General features: G+C 42.1%; 1 protein-coding gene and 2 pseudogenes across 5 annotated transcripts in view; 2 read left to right on the forward strand and 1 right to left on the reverse strand.

The window, feature by feature from the left end:
- HACE1 (HECT domain and ankyrin repeat containing E3 ubiquitin protein ligase 1) overlaps nt 1-2267 on the forward strand; it is a 106144-nt gene extending 103877 nt beyond the window's left edge. For all 5 annotated transcript variants that reach the window (XM_044917282.1, XM_021693118.1, XM_044917283.1 and 2 more), the window contains 2 exons: nt 869-982; nt 1527-2267. In XM_044917282.1, coding sequence (XP_044773217.1) covers nt 869-982; nt 1527-1629 — 217 coding nt within the window. In that variant the 3' untranslated portion in view covers nt 1630-2267. The remainder of the gene's footprint in view (nt 1-868; nt 983-1526) is intronic.
- Nucleotides 2268-4922: 2655 nt separating this feature from the next.
- Nucleotides 4923-5427, forward strand: LOC110583611 (annotated as a pseudogene).
- An 11913-nt stretch (nt 5428-17340) lies between these two features.
- Nucleotides 17341-19875, reverse strand: LOC110583542 (annotated as a pseudogene).
- Between the last annotated feature and the right edge of the window lie 285 nt (nt 19876-20160).

Consider the following 20160-nt stretch of genomic DNA (forward strand, 5'->3'; position numbering starts at 1 on the left):
TTGGAGCTTATAGAAATATGAGTCTCAGAGAAGTGACCAAAGTAAGCAGGATTTACACCTTTTAGACAAAGAGACAATACATTTTTGAAGAATTGAAAAGACAAAGAAGTTTATGCTTAGGATAGTAAATTGGTGAAGAAGTAATGAGGTTTGTTTCTATAGCCTTCTCAGCCCTGAATTCCCTATCTCTGGTCATAGGATGTTTCTTTACCTTCTGGTACAGGGAGAGTACCTTTCACATGGGAGATTTATTTCCTGCTTTCAGGGAGACAGAGGAAGGTTAAAGTGTCCTTTTTGCACTGGTTGTTTTTAAGTAGCTTTAATTTGAAATAATTAGTATGCCTAAGTGGCATATTTGGGGATGGCCTGCCCTGAACCCCATCAGACCCTGGATATTTTTCACATGTAGGAAATTGTTTGGATTATGTCTACGAGCCTCTATATTGCTTGAATTAATCAAGCAAACATTCATGTATTTGGCAGATATCTAATGAATGAATGTTAGATGCCAGTCATTTTGCTAACCCCAGGGGTACAAATACAGATATGACACACATTTGGGTCCTCAAATTAGTCCCAGTTGAGTAGGGAGAGACACACAGAAGAAAACAATTGTACATGCAGTATGCTATGTGCAATAATAGAGGTATGTGCAATGGCCAGTTGAAAGCATAGTATGGCTTATAGAAATGTGGAGGAGAGTCTCCATGGAAGCTTGTTAACTGGCCACAAAGTATCTTTTAATAATGAGCTGGAGTTTTGCAGAACCAAAAATGTCACCTTGTCAGTGCCCTAGAGTTGAATATATTTTATCTATCACAAAGATTTTTGTTTCATGATTACAACTTACTAAGATATGAACTCTTAGTTCCAGGGTCCCACATGGTGGATTTGCTAATATCATGGGTGGAAGTGGATTGCAGAACTTTACAATTGCTGCTGTGCCATATACCCCAAATCTCCTACCAACTTCAAGCACATGGTATGTTAAATTGTTTATTTAAATGCATTGTGAAGTGTCTTGATTAATTTTGAAAGATTAAAGGTCTGACGACTGCTGCATTGAGATTTCCGGAAAACCTCAACAGTAACCTGTTTTCAGCATTTTGGAATCACTGATAAATAAGTACCAACATAATCCCTTGCCCGTCCCTTTTTTGGTAGGGAAAATATTTGAGGAAACTACCTATAATTTAATTGAATGTAGTTCAAGTATCACTGAAGTTATACTGTCATAAGTATCACTGAGTTACACCATCACTTCAAACTAAATTCCCTTATTGCTTATTTATTTTAGGCTGAAAGGAACTTATTTTATTCCACTACATTTGCATGCTAAAGGAAACTGCAATGCAGCAGTTTTTTGTTTTTTTTCTTTTTAAATACTACTTCAGGGTTTTCCAATTTGAATGCAAATTTGAGAGGGTGGTTTTATGTTAATTTTGAGTAGTGTTTTCACTGCTAGATAAAACAATCAGAAATTTCATAGATTTCCCATTTAATGGTGGTATATTTTTCTTTTAAAGCATCAACATGCTCAAGTTACCTGAATACCCAAGTAAAGAAATACTCAAGGACAGACTTCTTGTGGCATTACATTGTGGCAGCTATGGTTACACAATGGCATAAAGAAGTCTGGGAAATTCATCTGATTACTGATGCGCAACTCAAGAGTGGCAGAAATAATTTAGGAAACTGTCAACAGGAAAGGAGCCTAAATGCAGCCCATAGGCGGCAGGGCTGATGTTTAAAATTCATAAAGGGGATCATGCTTTCTCCCCTACCTTCCATGTTTTCTGTTTGTGATACAATTAGAAAATATAAAATCACAGTATTCTTCAATTTAAAAAATGCTAATTGAAAGTAGTAGAAATTGTCCTTTTTCATATTTCTTTACTCTTACCCAAGATTGTGTTAAGGCAAAATCTTATTCTACATTCCACCTCCACTGTGTAACTGTCTTGTTAATAAAAAGGTGTTTTCTCTTTATTTTCCTCTATATTAAATTATATTAGGACACCCAGCCTGGTATGTTCTCTTGCATGTAAAGTGCCGTTTATATTTTGGAAAACTATTGTATAGAATGGATTAATTTAGATTGTGTATAAAAGCCACAAATATGTATTTTCCCATATTGAATCTATATTGCAATGATGTTTTTTAGCTTTTTAATATTTTAATATATAAGGTAAAGTTTAGACTGATGTGACTAACAGCTGATGAAATGACATTTAATTTATATATTAAAGCTTATATTGTATGAATTATTTGCATCTTTCAGTGGTCAGTTTTCCATATATGTATTGTGGTCTCAAAGTTTTTCTTATGCCTTATTTTAATTTATATTTTAGGTAAAATTAAATGTAATATTTTAACACAATCTTTTTATTACTTTTGTTTTATCTGTGAGTTCTGATAACACATTTGAAGAAGTAATCCAATGTGCACATTACAATTTAAATATGTAATTTTTTATTCTTGTTTATTTTTCATGATTAGAATGTTGAGATAAATGACATGTGCCTAATGTAGAACTTTGGGTTTTTAAATTTTAGGGTGACCTAATCAGTTTTCTTTTGAAAGGACACACTTGAGTTGTTACAGTATACCTTTTAAGGGGAAGTAGGAACACTCACTTATTTAGAAGTGCTAACAGAGGAACTTGTAATGTCTAGGACTTTGCCTTTGGAAACTAAAAGTACACACAGTGGCATCAATGTTGGTAAAATGATTCATGCAGATTTTTTCCTATGAGTAGCTTTCATATTTTCAATATATATTGAAAGCTTTGTTACATTATAAAGCTTCTTTAATACATGTCTTTTGGTCTTCTTTTGTTATTGCAGGTATATCTATATCTATATTTATATATTATATATCATATATTTACTTATATAGAGTATGTATTTATATTTATATATTATATAAAAAATTTCTGAACAAATTAATATTAAAACTAGGAATTCTTTAAAAATGACAGCTTTAAAATTAAGACTCATGCATATTTACAATAAATGAAGCTAGTAGTTTTTAAAATTTGATTTTCAAAATTCATTTGTGTAAGAGATTGTTGCCTTCTGAATTTTCAGATAGGTAACTGACCTCATATATTGCTTATAATTTTAATGTTTACAAACATTAAATTGTGTAGTGCATTGGGCTTTGTCAGATTGGTCCTTTTGCAAGTATTTATATAGAAGAGATAATAAAATATTAAAAATTTCATGGTATTTTACCCCTGAATTTGAATATTTTTTGATACAGATTTAGCAACTTCAGGGTTTATTTTTTATGTTGTCTTTATTTAACTATAAGCATGTAGTTAATATATTTTTTATAGATTAAAAATACTATTTAAGTGAGAGGCAACAAGTCTTTTTAATATACTCTATTCCCACAATTTCTTCTGTAGGTAGATGGATATGTTGAATGCAAAGTAGTACAGAAAAATGACTAGAGATTTTTATCCCCTTTGGGTAAAAGATTACTCTCATAGGAAAATGACTCTGCCCTTAAAACATGTAGTGATTCCATATAATGGAGAAAACAGGAACGCAGCTCTAAAGGAATAAAAATATAGGGCAAAGGACCATAATGTAGGAAACATTAATAAAAACATCGGGGCAAGAGTAGATTAAATTGTTCCCATAGTTTGAGGGAATAGTGACGATGTAGTTCATAAAATCTTCTAGTTTGTCCAGAAATAAAATGTAATCTAAGGAAATCCCAGCTTTAAAACCGTATGCTAAACGCAGCCTACAGCCATGACAGTCTTTGTTGGTTGGATATGGGGGCAGAAATGAAAGCTTTAAAGTGTAGGTCACAATTTGGAGGCCCAGTAGATGATTTCCACTCACAGTTTTGTTTGTTGTGCCAATTCTAAAAATCTAAAATGAGTTGTCAACATTTAAAAAATCTGTAGGTTTCATGCAGAAGTCTAGATTTTAGGCTTTTGAGAGATCAAGACACTAACAGTATTGGGCACTGATTCCTAGAAGGCATAGTTGGCTGCAATTGAGGAGAAGCCACTTCTTTCAGTGACTGAATATTCATGCTTTTCAGTCTGCTGTCTTCTTACCCCATCCTGCTTCCCTCATTTGTGTTAGCTTCTTGGCTAATGACAGCATTGGAATATGCTTTAAAGAATCTGTATTGATCAGAAATGTTACCCTGGAGTATAAATTGGTACAAATTCTTTGGAAGGCAATTTGGCAATGTCAGATTTTTTTAAATGTACACATACTCTTTGACTCAACAATTCTAAGAATTTATTTTATGGATAATCTTGTTCATGTACATAAAGATATTTGTACAAGTATGTTCCCTGAAGTCTTGTTTGTTATAGAGAGAAACTGGAAATAATTTAAATGTCTATCAGTAAGGGGTTACTAATAAATTACAGCCATGAGTAGAATATTAAATAGTATTTACAAAGAATAAAATGGATTTATACATACTGATACGTAAATGTTTCTGAAGTATGTTAAGTGAAATAAAGTTATAGAAGAGTGATTAGTGTATAAATACAATATACGTGGGGCACTTCTACACAAGACTGATTTCTGGGCCATGGATTACTGCTATATGTGGGAAAGTGTTGTAGGATGGGATGAAGACTTTTTCGTTATATAACCTTTTTTTCCTGTTTGTCAAAATCCCATGCCTGTGTTATTTTCTATGTGATTCATGTAAAAAGAAACACTGGTCTCTTTAATCAAGGGAAGTAAGCATCAGTAATAGGTTTTATTGGATCTATAAAAATGCCATAGCAGTAGCAATAAGCAATATTTTCATAACCACAAAACTTAATATTTTATAATGTGGTTAACTGAAAATAAGTCTCTCTCAGATTCCAGCAGCAGTGGCAGTGGCCCTCCTCTCTTCTGGCTCTCCTTTGTTATGTCCGTTTCGCTTTCAGAAACATGGCCTCTGAAATGGCAGTCTCTGATTGCATTTTCAAGGTGTTCAGTGACATGAGGGTAAGTGCATAAGTCCTCAACACCAGAGGAGCTGAGAAGTGCAAGGAGGCAGTACTCCTCTGTCTAAGCCAGGACAAGAAGAATATCCTACCTGGAGCAGGGCAAGGAGATCCTGGTAGGGGATGTGGGCCAGACTGTAGACCACCCCTGTGCCACCTTCGTCAAGAGGCTACCAGACAAGGCCTGCCACTGTGCCCTCTATGACACAACCTATGAGACCAAGGAGACCCAAGAAGGAAGACCTGGTGTTTATTTTCTGGGCACCTGAGTCTGCACCCCTTAAGAGCAGAATGATCCATGCCAGCTCCAAGGACGCCATCATGAAGAAGCTGATGGAGATCAAGTGTGAATTACAAGCAAACTGCTACGAGGAGTCAAGGACCGCTGCACCCTGGCAGAGAAGCTGGGGGGCAGTGCCATTATTTCCCTGGAGGGCAAGCCTTTGTGAGCCCCCTCCAGCCCCCTGCCTGGAGCATCTGGCAGCCCCAGACCTGCTCATCGGGGTTGCAGGCTGCCCCCTTCCTGCCAGACCCAAGGGGCTAGGGGGATCCCAGCAAGGGGAGGGCAATCCCTTCACCCCAGTTGACAAACGGCCCCCTGGCCCCCAGACCTTCCTCCTCCCTCCATCCCTGACGGTTCTAGCCTTCCCAAACCACTTTTGATCTGATTCCTCTTGGGTTGAAGCAGACCAAGTCCCCCCACCCTCCCCAGGCACCCCAGTTTGGTGGGGGGGGGGTGCTGTATGTTTTTATGACACTCCAATTCCCCACCTGTTCCTTTTCCTATGCTGGTAACTTCTAACTTCAGTAGTGACTCTGTGCTTGTCTGTTTTGTTCTGTGCATAAATGGAATGTTGTGGAGATGACCCCTCCTTGCCCACTTGGTTCCCCTCCCCTTTCCCCCTGGTGGCAGCCACTCATGGAAGCAGGACCAGTAAAGGACCTTCAGTTTAAAAAAACCACACACACACACACACACACACACACACACATGCACACAAAATCAAATAAGTCTAATTAAATTCTTGCAAACAAAGTTAAAGGAATGCTCTTTTGCTCACAAAGCTCTATTTCCACATTGCCTGATAATTGGCACTATTTATAGCTCTCTAGAATTCTACTAATTAGAGATTTATTTGAATTTATACTTTTTTCTCTGATTTTTTTTTTAATTTTTAAAAAGATTCTATTTATGTATTTGAGAGAGAGCCTGAGAGAGAGAGCGAGCGAGCACGAGGAGGGTGAAAGGCTGAGGGAGAAGCAGACTCCCTGCTAAGCAAGGAGCCTGATGCGGGGCTCCATCCCAGGACCCTGGGACCATGACCTGAGCTGAAGGCAGACGCTTAACCAGACTGAGCCACCCAGGGCCCCCCCCCCTTTTTTTAAATGCTTATTTGATATGGGAAAATCTGGAAAGCATAGATTCATGTATTAACTGGGAAAAAGCCATAAATTAGAAGCCTACTACCCAAAAGTTTTATTAGCTTCTAGTCTTAATGCATTTTTTCCATAATTGAGTTCATAAAGAACATAGCATTAAGTATCTTTTTTATTTATTCAGCGTTATATTTTGTATATTTCCTATGTCATGACAACTAACTTTTAAACTTTTTTTTAAATTTTGGCATAATCTATTGTATGAACATATCATTTATTTGAACATGTCTCTAAAGTTTTTAACATAGATTTCTAATATTTTTCTAAGTAACAGATGGTCTCTTTCAACACTAGTTATAGTTTAAGAGTGGTAACATTTTCTGGGTTATTTGTTGAAATGTCTATCAATTGCTCCATGGTTGTAGAATTACTATTTGAAGGTTCAAGGAAGGGCTGTTGAAACTTAAGGTAGGTAGGACTGGACAGCATTGTTCCAGCAGCCCGATTAGAGCTGTGTGCCTTACCCGAGTGTAAAAAAGGTTAGAGGTAGAGGGTGTGACAAAGGTAAATCAATTTTAATCATTGCTTACTTGAGTCTTCTTTCCAAGAGCAGGGGAGGAAACTCATCTACATGACACAAACCCCATTGTCAGGACCCAGAATTTGAGCATTTAATATTGTTACATAGTCCAGCTATGTCAACATTTATACTCTCATGGCTAAACTACAAATCTAGCTTCCATTTACAAAGTTTTCCAAAAATGGACTTAAGCTTTTGGAATGTAACCCTTTCATCGATTGCAAAATGTATGTATAACAGCTGCCTCTGTGAGTGGGTTTTTAGCTAAAAGTAAAATTTTGGCTATTTTCAGCACGATTTAGGCATATTAACATGTATTAGTAGTCACTGTTTTTCTCATATGAAACAAACTCCTCTGTCCCTGTGCACATCCACAGTGGTAACAAAATTTACTTTTAAAGTTAACTAGTAACAAATCTCAATTTTACACTTTAGCTTAAGCTATTTTAATGTAGAGAGATTTCTGTTAGAATGTCCTTTGTGAAATTCTTAGGTCCTGGGTTATGGTTACCTGCCTACTGATCTGGTATAAATGGCACAAATGCATTTATTTCATTTATAGTAAGTCCTCTCATTTTACAGATGAGAAAATTGTGGAGATCAGAGAGGTGGTGACTTGCTTCAGGCTTCGGGGCTACTTTAGTACTAGAATTTAAAACCTAGGTTTTATGATTCTTAGTCCACCAGTTTTTCTTTTACTCCATGCCGTCTCTTTATGACATAACTGCATTATAAAAAGACTCTTTTAGAAAAACACCTGCAGCCTATTAACAGTCATGTAAGACAAGCCTGTTGGGAAACTATAACTTAATAAGCTGATAGTTAAGAGTGATTAATAGGACTATATTTCTTCTCTCCCACTGTGCCACAATAAGCAAGGGTGGGTATTTTACCATCTCAAGATGAAAAAGAACAGCTGTATTGTCAGATCATAGATCATGGGTAGTCATTAAGTTTTATTATCTTTATAAAAATGTTCAATTTCAAGCACACTTGGTGCTTGGAAATATATTATGAATCTAATGTTGCAATACCATTAAAACTATAAACTGAGAATATATTGACTATTAGTGTATGCTTGTGTGAACTGAATTAGCTTGAGTGAAATGGAGGGCGAGTCATCCTAGGTGAGTGCTGGATATACAGTTAGCGGAGACAACTTTCCGAATGAATTCAACAAATTCCCCTTAAATGTATTCAACACTGGTTTAGGGACTGGGTCATAGTCCTTACCCTCAAAGGAAATAAAATTCATTTGGGCAGATGGAAAGCATATTTTGAAACGGTGCAGTATAGCATATGATTAAGTGTAAAAACCAGCATAGAAATGTATTAGTGTAGGGGAAGAAGGGATTAACATAAACTGAATATCCAAGGAACTTCAAATATTTGGCCTGAATTATTAAATTGCTCTCTAGATTAGAAGAGAAGTAAATTGATCACCCTGTTGACTGAACAAATGACTGAAAATCAAGTTAAAAATGATAAACTTAATAAGGCTAATGTGTAGCAGTCACTGCGTTCTCAGATTTTTTTTTTTTTTTTTAAGATTTTATTTATTTGACAGACAGGGAATACAAGCAGGGACCTGAGCAGGGAGCCCGATGTGGGGCTCGATCCCAGGACCCTGGGATCATGACCTGAGCTGAAAGCAGATGCTTAACGACTGAGCCACCCAGGTGCCCCATGTTCTCAGATTTTTAATTAGTGAATTACTAGCTTGCTCAGTTCTAGATTCTGGTCATTCCTTGAGAATTCTGATCTAGTTTTCATAATTTGGAGACTATTATGTCCACATACCAACTATATTTGAAGATGGCTCTATATTTTTCTCGGCAGAGTGGCAATATGGCAATATCTGATTCTTTCTGAGAGCTTACTGGAAGAGTGGGGAGGAGTGCCTAACTTAAGGTGGTGCATGCACAGTATTCTCTAATACAATATTTCTCTTTTCCTAATATCTAGGAATAGAGAAAAAAAGTAAAATTGATATTCAAATTCCAAAATTCCATATGAGTGGCCTACGTGACACCTTCACTTAAATATTTATTAAGAATTTGAAACCTTAAATATACCCAGAGAGGATCTCTTGTTTTTCCCACTGTCTCCCTGCCACCTGTCGCCCCATCCCAATCTTTCCTGTCTCAGCAAATGGGCACCACCATCTACTTCATTGCTCTTAGCTGAAGACCAAGAAGTCATCCTTTATTCTTTTCCCTTTTCTTATCTTCTACATCCGACCCATCACAACTCTTGTTGAGTTTACCTGTTCCGTATACTTTAGTCAGCTTCTATTGCCCTGGACGAGAGTGGTCTAACACAAAGGGAGGCAGTAGAGCAGAGCTTGCCCGGATTTGAATTCTAGCTTTCCTACTATTAGCTAAGCTGAGCTGGGGAGGTGAGCTGAGCTTCAGATGTTAGAGTAGCTGATTAACGCAACAAGCCAAAAATGAAAGAGTTAAGCCTTTAATCACCTGCAGGGATGGTTATATATAAGAGTCTAAAATGAGAAGGCACTGACTCCGCCTGTTTTATTTCCCTCATGGAAAGTCACACTAATCCAGGGTCAGGTGCATCAACACAGACATGGGAGATGTCCCACTCTTGTGGGAGCCTTGAACTGAAGGCTCTAGCAATTTTATGGACCCTGTGGTTGGGGGGAGGATGAAGGAGGTGGGTTAGGAGTGGAGAAGTCAAAGTGGAACCAACTGTTTTGAAGATGTTCCCCACTGCCCCTCAAAAGGAGGACTCAGCAGAAGCATCTGAAGAAGGCTTCTGCCCCAGGCCTCAGATAGACCCAGAAATGAAGGCACCAGGCTAGGAATGCAATTATATGAAGAGCATGACTGGGCAGGGGAGTCTTGAGTTGTTGACTGCAACTGCCTTCAGAGACTGCAATGCCCTGGCTATGTGCCAAGTCTGGGTAGGGACCTTTTTCCCATGAGGCCTGCCAGGTAAAGACTTTGTAACTGCCCATAGACACATCTGAAAAATCACACATAGGTTTTTGTGTGTTTTTTTTTTTTTTAAGGTTTTTATTTATTTGACAGCATAAGCACAAGCAGGAGGAGGGTCAGAAGGAGATGGAGAAGCAGGATCCCCGCTGAGCAGGGAGCCTGATGCAGGGTTTGATCCCAGGACTCCAGGATCATAACCTGAGCTGAAGGCAGCCACTTAACCGACTGAGCCACCCAGGCGTCCCTACACACATAGGTTTTTAACCAGGAGCCAGACTCCTCAGCCGTGTGAACTTGGGCAAGTTTCTTAACCATTCTCTGCTACAATTTATAAAGGAGATGTAAAATTATGAGAATCACATATTGTATGTTAGTTTTCTATTGCTGCTGTAACAAATTACCACAAATTTAGTAACCTAAAACCACAAACATTTACTATCTTAACAGTTTTTGAGGTCAGAACATTATTGGAATAAGGGTGAAAAATCATATGATTACATCAATAAATGCAGAAATAAGCACTTGATAAAGTTCAACTGTCCCCCCCCTTTTAAAAGATTTTTATTTATTTATTTATTTAGAGCACGCAAGTGGAAGGAGGGGTGGGGGGAGAGGGATAGAGAGAATCTCGAGCAGACTCCACGCTGAGCATGGAGCCTGATGTGGGGCTCGATCTCACGACCCTGAGATCATGACCCAAACTGAAATCAAGAGTCAGATGCCCAACCGACTGCCACCCAAGCACCCCAAAGTTCAATCCCTTTTGATAAAAACTGTCAAAATTCAAAATTTAGAAGAATTTCCTTGATTTGATAAAGACATTATATATCAAAAATTCTACAGCAAATATCATGTTAATGGGGAAAATTTATTCTCATCAAGATCTGTCCCAAGACAGGAATACTCAATACTACTATTAATGTTTGACATAATACTGAAGGTTTGGCTAATGTTATGTAAAGAAAAGAATTAAAAGTTATCAGGATGGGAAAGAGATAAAGTTACTTGCAGATACGATTGTGTACATAAGAAATAAGTGGATTGAACAGAACTATTAGACCTAATGGGAGATAAGAATGATAGTATTTGTCTTTATCAGCAATAATCAGAAAATTTAAGTGGAAATTAGATACTACCTACAATAGCTGCTAAAACTGTAAGATGTAGTCTCTCAAAAATGCAAAAAAATAATTTACAGATAAAACCTTAAAACCATTTAAAGACTATGGCCTGAGGGTGCAGAAAAACTTTTAAGGCCCAAACAACTCAAATGAAGAATTGCTTGCTACAAAATTAAGAGGTTCTTTTATTTAAGGACATCATAGAGAAAGACAGATGACAGATTGGGAAAAGATATCCATTATGTCTAAGTCCAGCTTATATATTTCTTCTTATAATTCTTTTAAGTTTTGCTTTATATAGTTTCAAGCTATATTGTATAGAGTTGTTTGGAATTTTTATATCTGATGGTGAATTAACCTTTTCTCATTATGTAGTTTATCTCAATGCCTTTTGTCTTAAAAGTCCATTTTATCTGATATTAATATAGTAACATCAGCTTGATTTTGGTTATCTGCACTCTGTATATATTTTTTCATCTTTCTAATTTCAACTATTTGTTAACCTTATGTCATAGCATTTTTTAAAGCAACCTATAAGTGGATTTTATTTATTTTTACCCAATCTAATAATCTTTACTTTTAAAAACATTTATTTTTTTCATTTAAATTTACATAATAATTCATATTTTGTATTTATATCCATGTGCTATCTCCTTCAGGAATTCCAATTTGACTTTTGTAGATGTCGATATTTCTATCTCTTGTATATTTTTTATGCTATGTCTCTGTTTTGCATTATGCAAAATACTGATTCATCTTCCAGTTTATTCTTTCTTATGCTGTATCTATTTTTTTGTTTAACCATCTTTTAAATTTTAAATATAAATTTTAAGTTAAAATTATTTTATTTTTCATTTCTAGAAGTTCTATATGGTTCTTTTTCTGAGTCTTCCTTTTCATGTTTTAGTCTTTTGTTCCTTATTCGTATTTAAAATTCTCAGGCAAGTAGGCAAGTAGTTTATTGGGGAAGTGAACGCAGGGAACAGGAGTGTGAGATTGGAGAAAGGGAAACAAGGAAGGAGGGAAAGCCAATATAAGGATACCGTATAGACTGATCTTCACTGTGGGCAACTGGGACTCAGTGCCATCAGGACCTTTTGAAGAGCTGGTATCTCAGAATTGTCCACTAAGAGAGTGAAAGATGAGAGCATTTATCCATTAGCTTTCATAGTCCATTGGTCAAAGGTTGCCCCAGGGAAGGCAGTCTTCCATACTTCCAGATGTGTGTGCATGAGTGCCTAGAAGATTTCTGAATACATCCTAACTGACATCAGAGAAGCCCAGGGATAGGGAGCAAGAGATAAGTGGTACAGTTGAAGCAAAATACTACCAGGTTACACCTGTCATTCTCTATTGCATAATTGCACTATCTGGTGTCTTCTGGGGTCTAATTCTTATGATTATAGTTTCCAATGGCCCTATACTCATGGTCCTTTATGTATTTTGTGATACTCTGCTCTGAAATTTTATTCTTTGGTAGTTTGTGGGATTTCTTTGGGAATTGACTTTACAGTTGGCCCCTTTTGAGTGGGGTTGCTTTTGATTCTGCCAGGCATCTGAGTGCATTACCAACCCAGTACAATTTTAAACCATATTCTTAACCTGAAGTTTCTTTGGCACACTCTAGTGGTGTAAATTTGGACGAGAAACACAAATAAAGGTCTGTTTGTGGTTATGAATCTTAGGAGAGATTTTTTTCTCCTCTACTAGCACCTGGGGATTGAGAAATTTTTTTTTTTAAGATTTTATTTGAGAGAGAGATTGAGCATAAGCAGGGGGTGGGGGGAGGGGCAGATGGAGAAGCAGACTCCCCACTGAGTGGGGAGCCCGACTCGAGGCTCGATCCGAGGACCCAGAGATCATGACCTGAGCCAAAGGCAGACACTTAACTGACTGAGCCACCCAGATGCCCCAAGAAATTAGCTTTTCTTATTATCTCTAATGTAGGAAGTAGATCTATGTATGGGTCACTGAAGTCTCCTATTAGACTCCCCACCTCAGTCAGGCCACTTGTGGTCTCCAGGCCCCATGATCCTATGAGAAATCAAAGATCAAGGTCTACAGGATCATTGAATATTATCAGAGTAAAAACTGGGTCCACATTTTCTTTTTTTTTTTTTTAAAGATTTCATTTATTTGAGAGAGAGAGATAGTGAAAGCAGGAACACAAGCAGGGGGAGTGGGAGAGGGAGAAGCAGGCTCTCCGCTGAGCAGGGAGCCCGATGCCTGGCTCGATCCCAGTGGGTCCACATTTTCATGTGACTTTAGCCACCTCAGTATTCCTCACTTTCTTGCCAGCTTATTAGCATGTTTTAAAAAGTTTTTTCCTTTTAATATTATGCATCAATTTTGGGTGTTTTCGAATGGAAGGGTCAGTCAGACTCTTCGAGGCTGAAATACTGCCTGAGATGGAAATACACATTATTGTCCTTAAGTCAGGAAAGTAAATGAAATTTATCATAACTCAGGAAGTCTTTTCAAATTCATCATTACTACTACACAATAATTAGAGCACAAGTTGGAGAATCAGTTTCCCCAAGTTACTAGCTGTGTGGTCACAGGTAAGTCAGTCAACCCCCAATTGCCTCAATTTTTCATCAGAGTAACAGTTACCTACTTCACAGGGCTGTGATGAGAATTTAATAAATTAATATACATACAGCACTTACAATAGTGGAAAATAGTAAGTGTTCAATCAATATACATTAGCAATTATATTACTATTATTCTTACTATTCCTATATATTATTCTGCCAAGCTTATCTTCTAGCCATGTGACTCTTTCAGTGCCCTCTGAATTGTGTGTCATTATTTCTCTTAAAGTTCTCCTCCAACTGTAAGAGGAGGTCATTCTCAAAGAACATCTATGCCATCACTTAGGGAAAATTTTCAGCCCAGCGCTCCATGAGATCCCACTCATTATTGCTGCCTCCCCATCTATTCTGTTTCCTTATTTTAAGTTTGGTAGGGTTCGCTGTGGGGAGCAGAGGGAACCTGACAGGGCTGCCCTGTTTGGGGACAAGACTCTCAACAATGCTATTCCACAACTATCCTAGTAATCCTAACACTAGAACAAAAGCTCCAAAGACAAGATTTATAGCATCAGGGGGGCGCCTGGGTGGCTCAGTTGGTTAAGCGACTGCCTTCGGCTCAGGTCATGATCCTGGAGTCCCTGGATCGAGTCCCGCATCGGGCTCCCTGCTCGGCAGGGAGTCTGCTTCTCCCTCTGACCCTCTTCCCTCTCGTGCTCTGTCTCTCATTCTCTCTGTCTCAAATAAATAAATAAAATCTTTAAAAAAAAAAAAGATTTACAGCATCAGGAAGACCTCAAAACATCAAGCCATCAGGCTGATGTTTGAGTCTCAGTTCTGTGACTTACTAATGATATAAATGATGTTACCGTCTCTACTGAGCTCTCAATTATTGTTGCAATATTTAAACAAGAAAAATTACTTAAAGATCCTGGTAACAGGAAAGCCCTAAATTGGTAGGAGCATTTTTAAGAGGTTAGGAACCCTGTTTAAAAGATAGGTGATTTTTAAAAATCACAACAAACCTTTATTTACATCTAGAGGAATTAAACATACTGTTGATAAATGCTTGTGAACATTATGCAACATGAAGCCTAGGGGATGTAACATCATCATTAAAGATGGACTGAGGGGTGCCTGGGTGGCTCAGTCAGTTAAGTGTCTGCCTTTGGCTCAGGTCATGGTCCCAGGGTCCTGGGATCGAGCCCCACATGGCGCTCCCTGCTTAGCTGGGAGCCTGCTTTTCCCTCTCCCAGTCCCCCTGCTTGTACTTTTTCTTTCTCTCAAATAAATAACATCTTAAAAAAAAATAAACATGAACTGACATCACCACATACATTATTCCTCCCCAGACCAAATGCAGTGATCATTAACTTATGCACGAGAGGCTAGAGTTTGTGTGTCAACATAGAGTTCAGCTGTATGTACTAATTCCTCTAAGTACTTGTGACATTATGTCAAGAGTTCAGCAGCTGAGTTTCACATAGGGCAGTGTGATTCATCGGGATTATTAGGATCCTCCTGGAATAACTTCCCTGAGTTGATTGCCTTTGACAGATCAGTTTGCTTAGATTAAAAAGCAATTGCTGCTGTCTAGTCAAATTTAAACACTTTGGCTAGAAGAAGCTGAACTGTAACTCTGTCCAGTCTATAGAAACACCTTGATGTGAAAAATACATCGAATGTAGTGATACAAAGAGAAAACTGAGTTAACAGTACTCTGGGGTACAGTTTTGTAATAATGTGATGAAGCATACATGCCAAACAAAAGTGACCGCAGGTATATGGGAGGGAGGGAAGAGTACATTGCTTTTAATAGCAACTATGTACTGCTTTTAATAACAATGTACTGCTAAGTCAGTAGCAATGTTTGAGGTACCACTCTGCTCCACATTCATACAACATTCACTACCATTAGACTTGGGGTAAAATGGATCCATCTTCTGGGCTGAACAATGGAAAGTATTTGGGGATATAGACCTCTCTCCCTTCCCCCTTTCTGAATGGACCTAGTAATTTAATAGAAGAAACAATACTATCAAGAGGACTAAAATAGCAGTATGCTAAAATTTAAATCATCTTTAAAAAAATGAATGGAATATCTGATTTAAGTGAAATTTAAGCTTAATGCCTGACATTGCATTCCCAGCCTGCATTAGCTGTAGATAAAATGAGGCTTGAGATGACATTAAGCTGACATCCAACCTATCTCTGGTGGATCAGCAAATAGAGTACTGAAACTAGTGCTAGAGGAAAGACTCTTTTAGTGAGTTTGAAGTGAATTCTTATCGACAAAGAACACCGTTACCATGTCATTTATTAGTATATTTGTGGACTTGTGCAGCCATCATGATGATCTAAGTTTAGACAGTATTTTATCACCCAAAAGAAACCCAGGTATCCATTAGCAGTCCGTCCAGTAGAACACTGTGTTACCAGTAATCAATGCCAGGGGGGCACTCCAAGGACATGCAGGATAGAAAAGATCATTACAGTTGCCAGCCACCCAGGATAAGAGTCCAAACACGTCTGTCCACTGCATCCTGGTATCAGAGTCACTAAGGAAAACACAACATAACCAAGCACTGGATGGAACAATGATTTTTCCTCACACAGAGAAGAGCCAGCCTGGAACTTCCAGAGGGACTTGGCCAAATGCAGCACCATGGAGTACACCATGGACCTGTGCCCCAGCAGCAGGATGCAATGACAGCAAGCTGGCCAGCACCTCGGACAGGTCAGTAATCATCCCCAATCTCTTCCCCAAGTGTATTTCTGCACCCAACAGGCCTGAAGCCAACCCTATAAAGCAACTACAGCCCAGAGGAGGGTGACTGCCACGACATGTGCATCTAGCTTTGGAGGGAATGTGTGGGCTCAGGGTTTTGCTGGCTTCCTTGAGTGGTGGGTCATCGAGCTGCCAGACCAGCTGCCACCTGCTGCGGATATACACACAGGGCCAGGGACAGACAGAAGCAGCTCTGCAGGTGGAGCCCAGTTGCCCTCACTCTCTCCTGGGGGTGACTCCTCTATCCCCAAGCATCTGCCTCCCTCTGCTCCTGCAGGTCCTCTGGGTTTTGGGCCCTCCCAAAGAGAGCCATGAGCCGCACCAGGTCATACCTGATGTAGCTAGCCTTCAGTCTTCTTCAGGCCCAGCATGCATGAAACGAAGTAGGGCTTGTTCTCGTAGTGGCGCATCACTGCGTGACTGTTCCAGGGAAGGAAGTCAAACTTCTTCGTTCCGAGGGGGCGGCCGCACACTGGTACACGTCCCCGCAGCAGCCGCAGTGCCCGGGCCTGCCCTGTTGTGAACCGCTGGGCCTCCTCCAGCTCGGGGATGCACAGGCCATGCGTGACCGGATGCCTGTGTTGGCTGGAAGCTCCCAGAGCCGCACAGGAAGTCCTGGGCTCGGCACCACCTCCTCGCTGCCGCTGTGGGTGTTGCAGCCGGTGCTGAGGGGACTGCTTGTGTTGTTGCCTGTGCTCGCTGGAGGCTGTGCCTGGTGCAGCACGGGCCTTCGAGGGGCCCTGCAGCGTGGCCTGGGCTTAGCTCTCCTAGAGCCGGTCCCGCACGCGCCAGCGCCTCTCTCCCCTCGGGAGGAGCTCCCGGGTGCGGAGGTGGCCGCCATTGCGCACGCAGCACGTGGCTCGCGGCGCTGGGGCAGGCGTGCAGCCAGTGCGTCCGCGCGTCCACCCGCGCACGGCCCCTCACGCACAGGCAGCGCGGGCTCGGCTCTCGTTGCGTCCCGGCCTTCCGCGGGCTCCGCTTCCGGCCGCAGGCCGCCTGCTGGGGCAGCTAGGCTGCCAGCTCCTGCCACCGCCGCCTCAGCACCGCCAGGACCTTGGTCCCCCCTCCCTGCTGTGCCATCTGGAAGGCGCTCTGTGCTCACTGCCTGGGGTCCTCGGGCTGGGTCGTCTTCTCCTCACCGTCAGACTCGAACAGATAGTGGTCCCAGGCAGGAGTGGATGACTGTGACGTGGTCCAGTCACAGCCAGCACCACTGTCACTGCAGCAGGGAGAAGTCCTCTGGACTGCCCGGCCCTGGCTCCTGGTCTCTGGAGGGCCACCGCCCGCCGTGTCGTGCCTGTTGCTGCTTATGCTTGGCACAGCTGCGCCAGGGACTTCAGCGCTTTGTGGTGGAGGTTGATGCTTTTGAGGTGGGCAGCCCCGTAGAGGGCAAAACTCCTGCAGGCTCGGCTTTGGTAGTAGTGGCTGAGGAAGATGCAGTGCTGCCGCGGCGGCAACAGGGAGAGGGGCTGTCCCGGACGACCTGGCCCTCTCCACGCGCAGCCGGCAGTCCTGGCCCCTGCCCAGCATCTCCCTGGGGGCATGGTCACCTTGGATGCGGCATACGAGGCTGAATAAAAGTTGGATGGCCCAGCAGAAGCTGCTCCACAAACACACAGGACAGGAACAAGAGCATGTTCTCGAAGATGACAGTGAGCTGTAGAGAATGAGGCCATCCCATGGCGGGAGCAGGCTCGTGTGTTCTTCCGCAGCTTGGTGCAGAAGAGCAGCAGGTATAAGCGGGCCAGGAGGTAGCCCAGCTTGAAGGGGCTGATGTGGGCAGCCCCCTTGACCAACACCAACAAGAAGAGCAAGCAGAAGATGGCCACCTTCAGCCTGTTAAGGTAGGACCTGTGGGGGATAAAGTTGGGCGTGGGGTTGGGCGCCCCCCACAAGTTCCAGGTGGTCAGTATTGATGTCAGCCACTCCTGGGTGTGCCTGGGAGAGGGCAGCTGCTCCTGCTGGGAGGTGCAGAGCAGCAGGGGGAAGTCACTTATGAGGTTGATGGGGTTGGGGGCCCTGAATAAATTGGGTAGGGACAGCCACTTGAGTGTGGAGTTCACAAGGATGGTCTTGCTTCAGGGCCACAGGTAGTTTATGCACAGGGCAGGAGGAATGCCAAGGTATAGCAGGTACTGGTAAAGCAGTAAGAGTATCAGGAAGAGGCTGGCAATAGCCTAGAGTGCTGGTGGGTGAGGATAGCCATGCAGGATGACCATGAAGTTCCTGCACAGCCCAAACGTGTACACGGCCATCAGGAAGATCTCCAGTCCAAGTTTGTAGAAGAAGAATTTGAGGCAGTTGAGAGGCCCTGGTTCAGCCACTGGAGAGTGCTGTCATATATAGACAGCTTGGGCAGCTGGTGGGGCCAGCAGGTGCTATGGGTGGAGATCTTCCTGGCATCGGTACATGGTGGCCTCAAATGCCAGCAGCAGGGTCTGTAGGGGATTCTGGATGTAGCCCAGGTCAGGAAGCCCTTCTACACCCCAAACCGGTTAGCAGGATTGATGGGCCTCTGATACAGCAAGAATTGATTGATCTCTGTCTGCAAGTTGGTGCTATTGAGGAAGGGCTCAGTACAGTTTCTGGAGTACTCATGGGGGCTGAAGATCTTGATAGACCCTCTTGGACATAATGATAATGCAGATCCCGAAGGTGGACTGGCAGGAGGCCAGAAGTGGGAGTAGGGCAGCAGGAGGTTCATCACCCACACCTCCTTCAGGGCCATCTAGACAGGACCACCAGCTTGAAGACATGCAGCTCCAGCAGGCATCACAAGAACACCACAAAAGTCCCAGAAGCCGGTGGCCAAGTCCAGCAGCTGCCTGGTCACCAGGCCCCACTTGTTGGCTATGGCTTCTGGGACTTGTGTGGCTTGGTGGGAGCCAGCTGTGCTCAGCCCCTTGTCCCCGGAGACCTACTCTTCCTCCTCCTGCTGCTGCACCAGTGGGGTCCCACTCGCCACACCCTGTGTGTGAACATGTAGATGATCTTGCAGATGATGAGGCAGTTGGCAAAGCTGACCACGATGAGCATGCCAGCAGACAGGCAGATCCAGTAGTTGGCACAGATAGACCCCTGTGACTGGCTCTCCCAGTCTCTGGAGCAGCATCCACATGAGCTCTGTGTCTGCCATGGTGACCTCCATTGGTGCAGGGGGGGCCTTCACCTTCAGTAGCTTCTCTTTGACAAACTGGTGTAGCAGGAGCCAGAAGGTCAGAGTGTACAGCACCATGGCGCTGAGGTTCAGGCAGAGGTAGTGGATGTTCTCTAGCCCCAGATGGCCAGGCTGACAGCTCCCAGGGTGGTGGGGAGCTCAGGACACTGCTCCGTGGCCCACATGTAGTATAGGCCACACAGTGCCAGTCTGTAGAGCAGGATGGAAGGTGCTCCAAGCACGGTCAGCCGGTGGCAGCTACATGTGGTCCAGATGAGGTAAGCCCAGAGCAGCAACATGAAGACATGAAGGCTAGCCGGCTATGGCAGGTGATGCTCCATATGATCATGGTGATAAGGGCACACCTGTACAGAGTGCTGGTCCATGATGGGGTGGGCCCACATCTCTCTAGGCTCAGCCAGCCTGGTGCTGCTGGATGGGGCTGTGGCCAGTCAGGTTGTGCCTGGTGTAGGTGTCCACCTCTGTGTCTGGCCCTGTGAGCACCATGTGCTGGGCGGCCTCCTCTTTCATGGCAGCAGGAACCCTGGCCTGGCCCTGGGCCACAGTCCACCTTGGTCAGCTCCACCTGTTGCTCTTCCTCACCCCTCATGCCACCTTGGACCCCTGGTCCAAGGGGTGGTGTGTGCAGAGCTTCGAGAGTGAAATTCAGA

Source organism: Neomonachus schauinslandi, chromosome 8, assembly GCF_002201575.2.
Source record: "Neomonachus schauinslandi chromosome 8, ASM220157v2, whole genome shotgun sequence".
NCBI classification, from domain to species: Eukaryota; Metazoa; Chordata; class Mammalia; order Carnivora; family Phocidae; genus Neomonachus; species Neomonachus schauinslandi.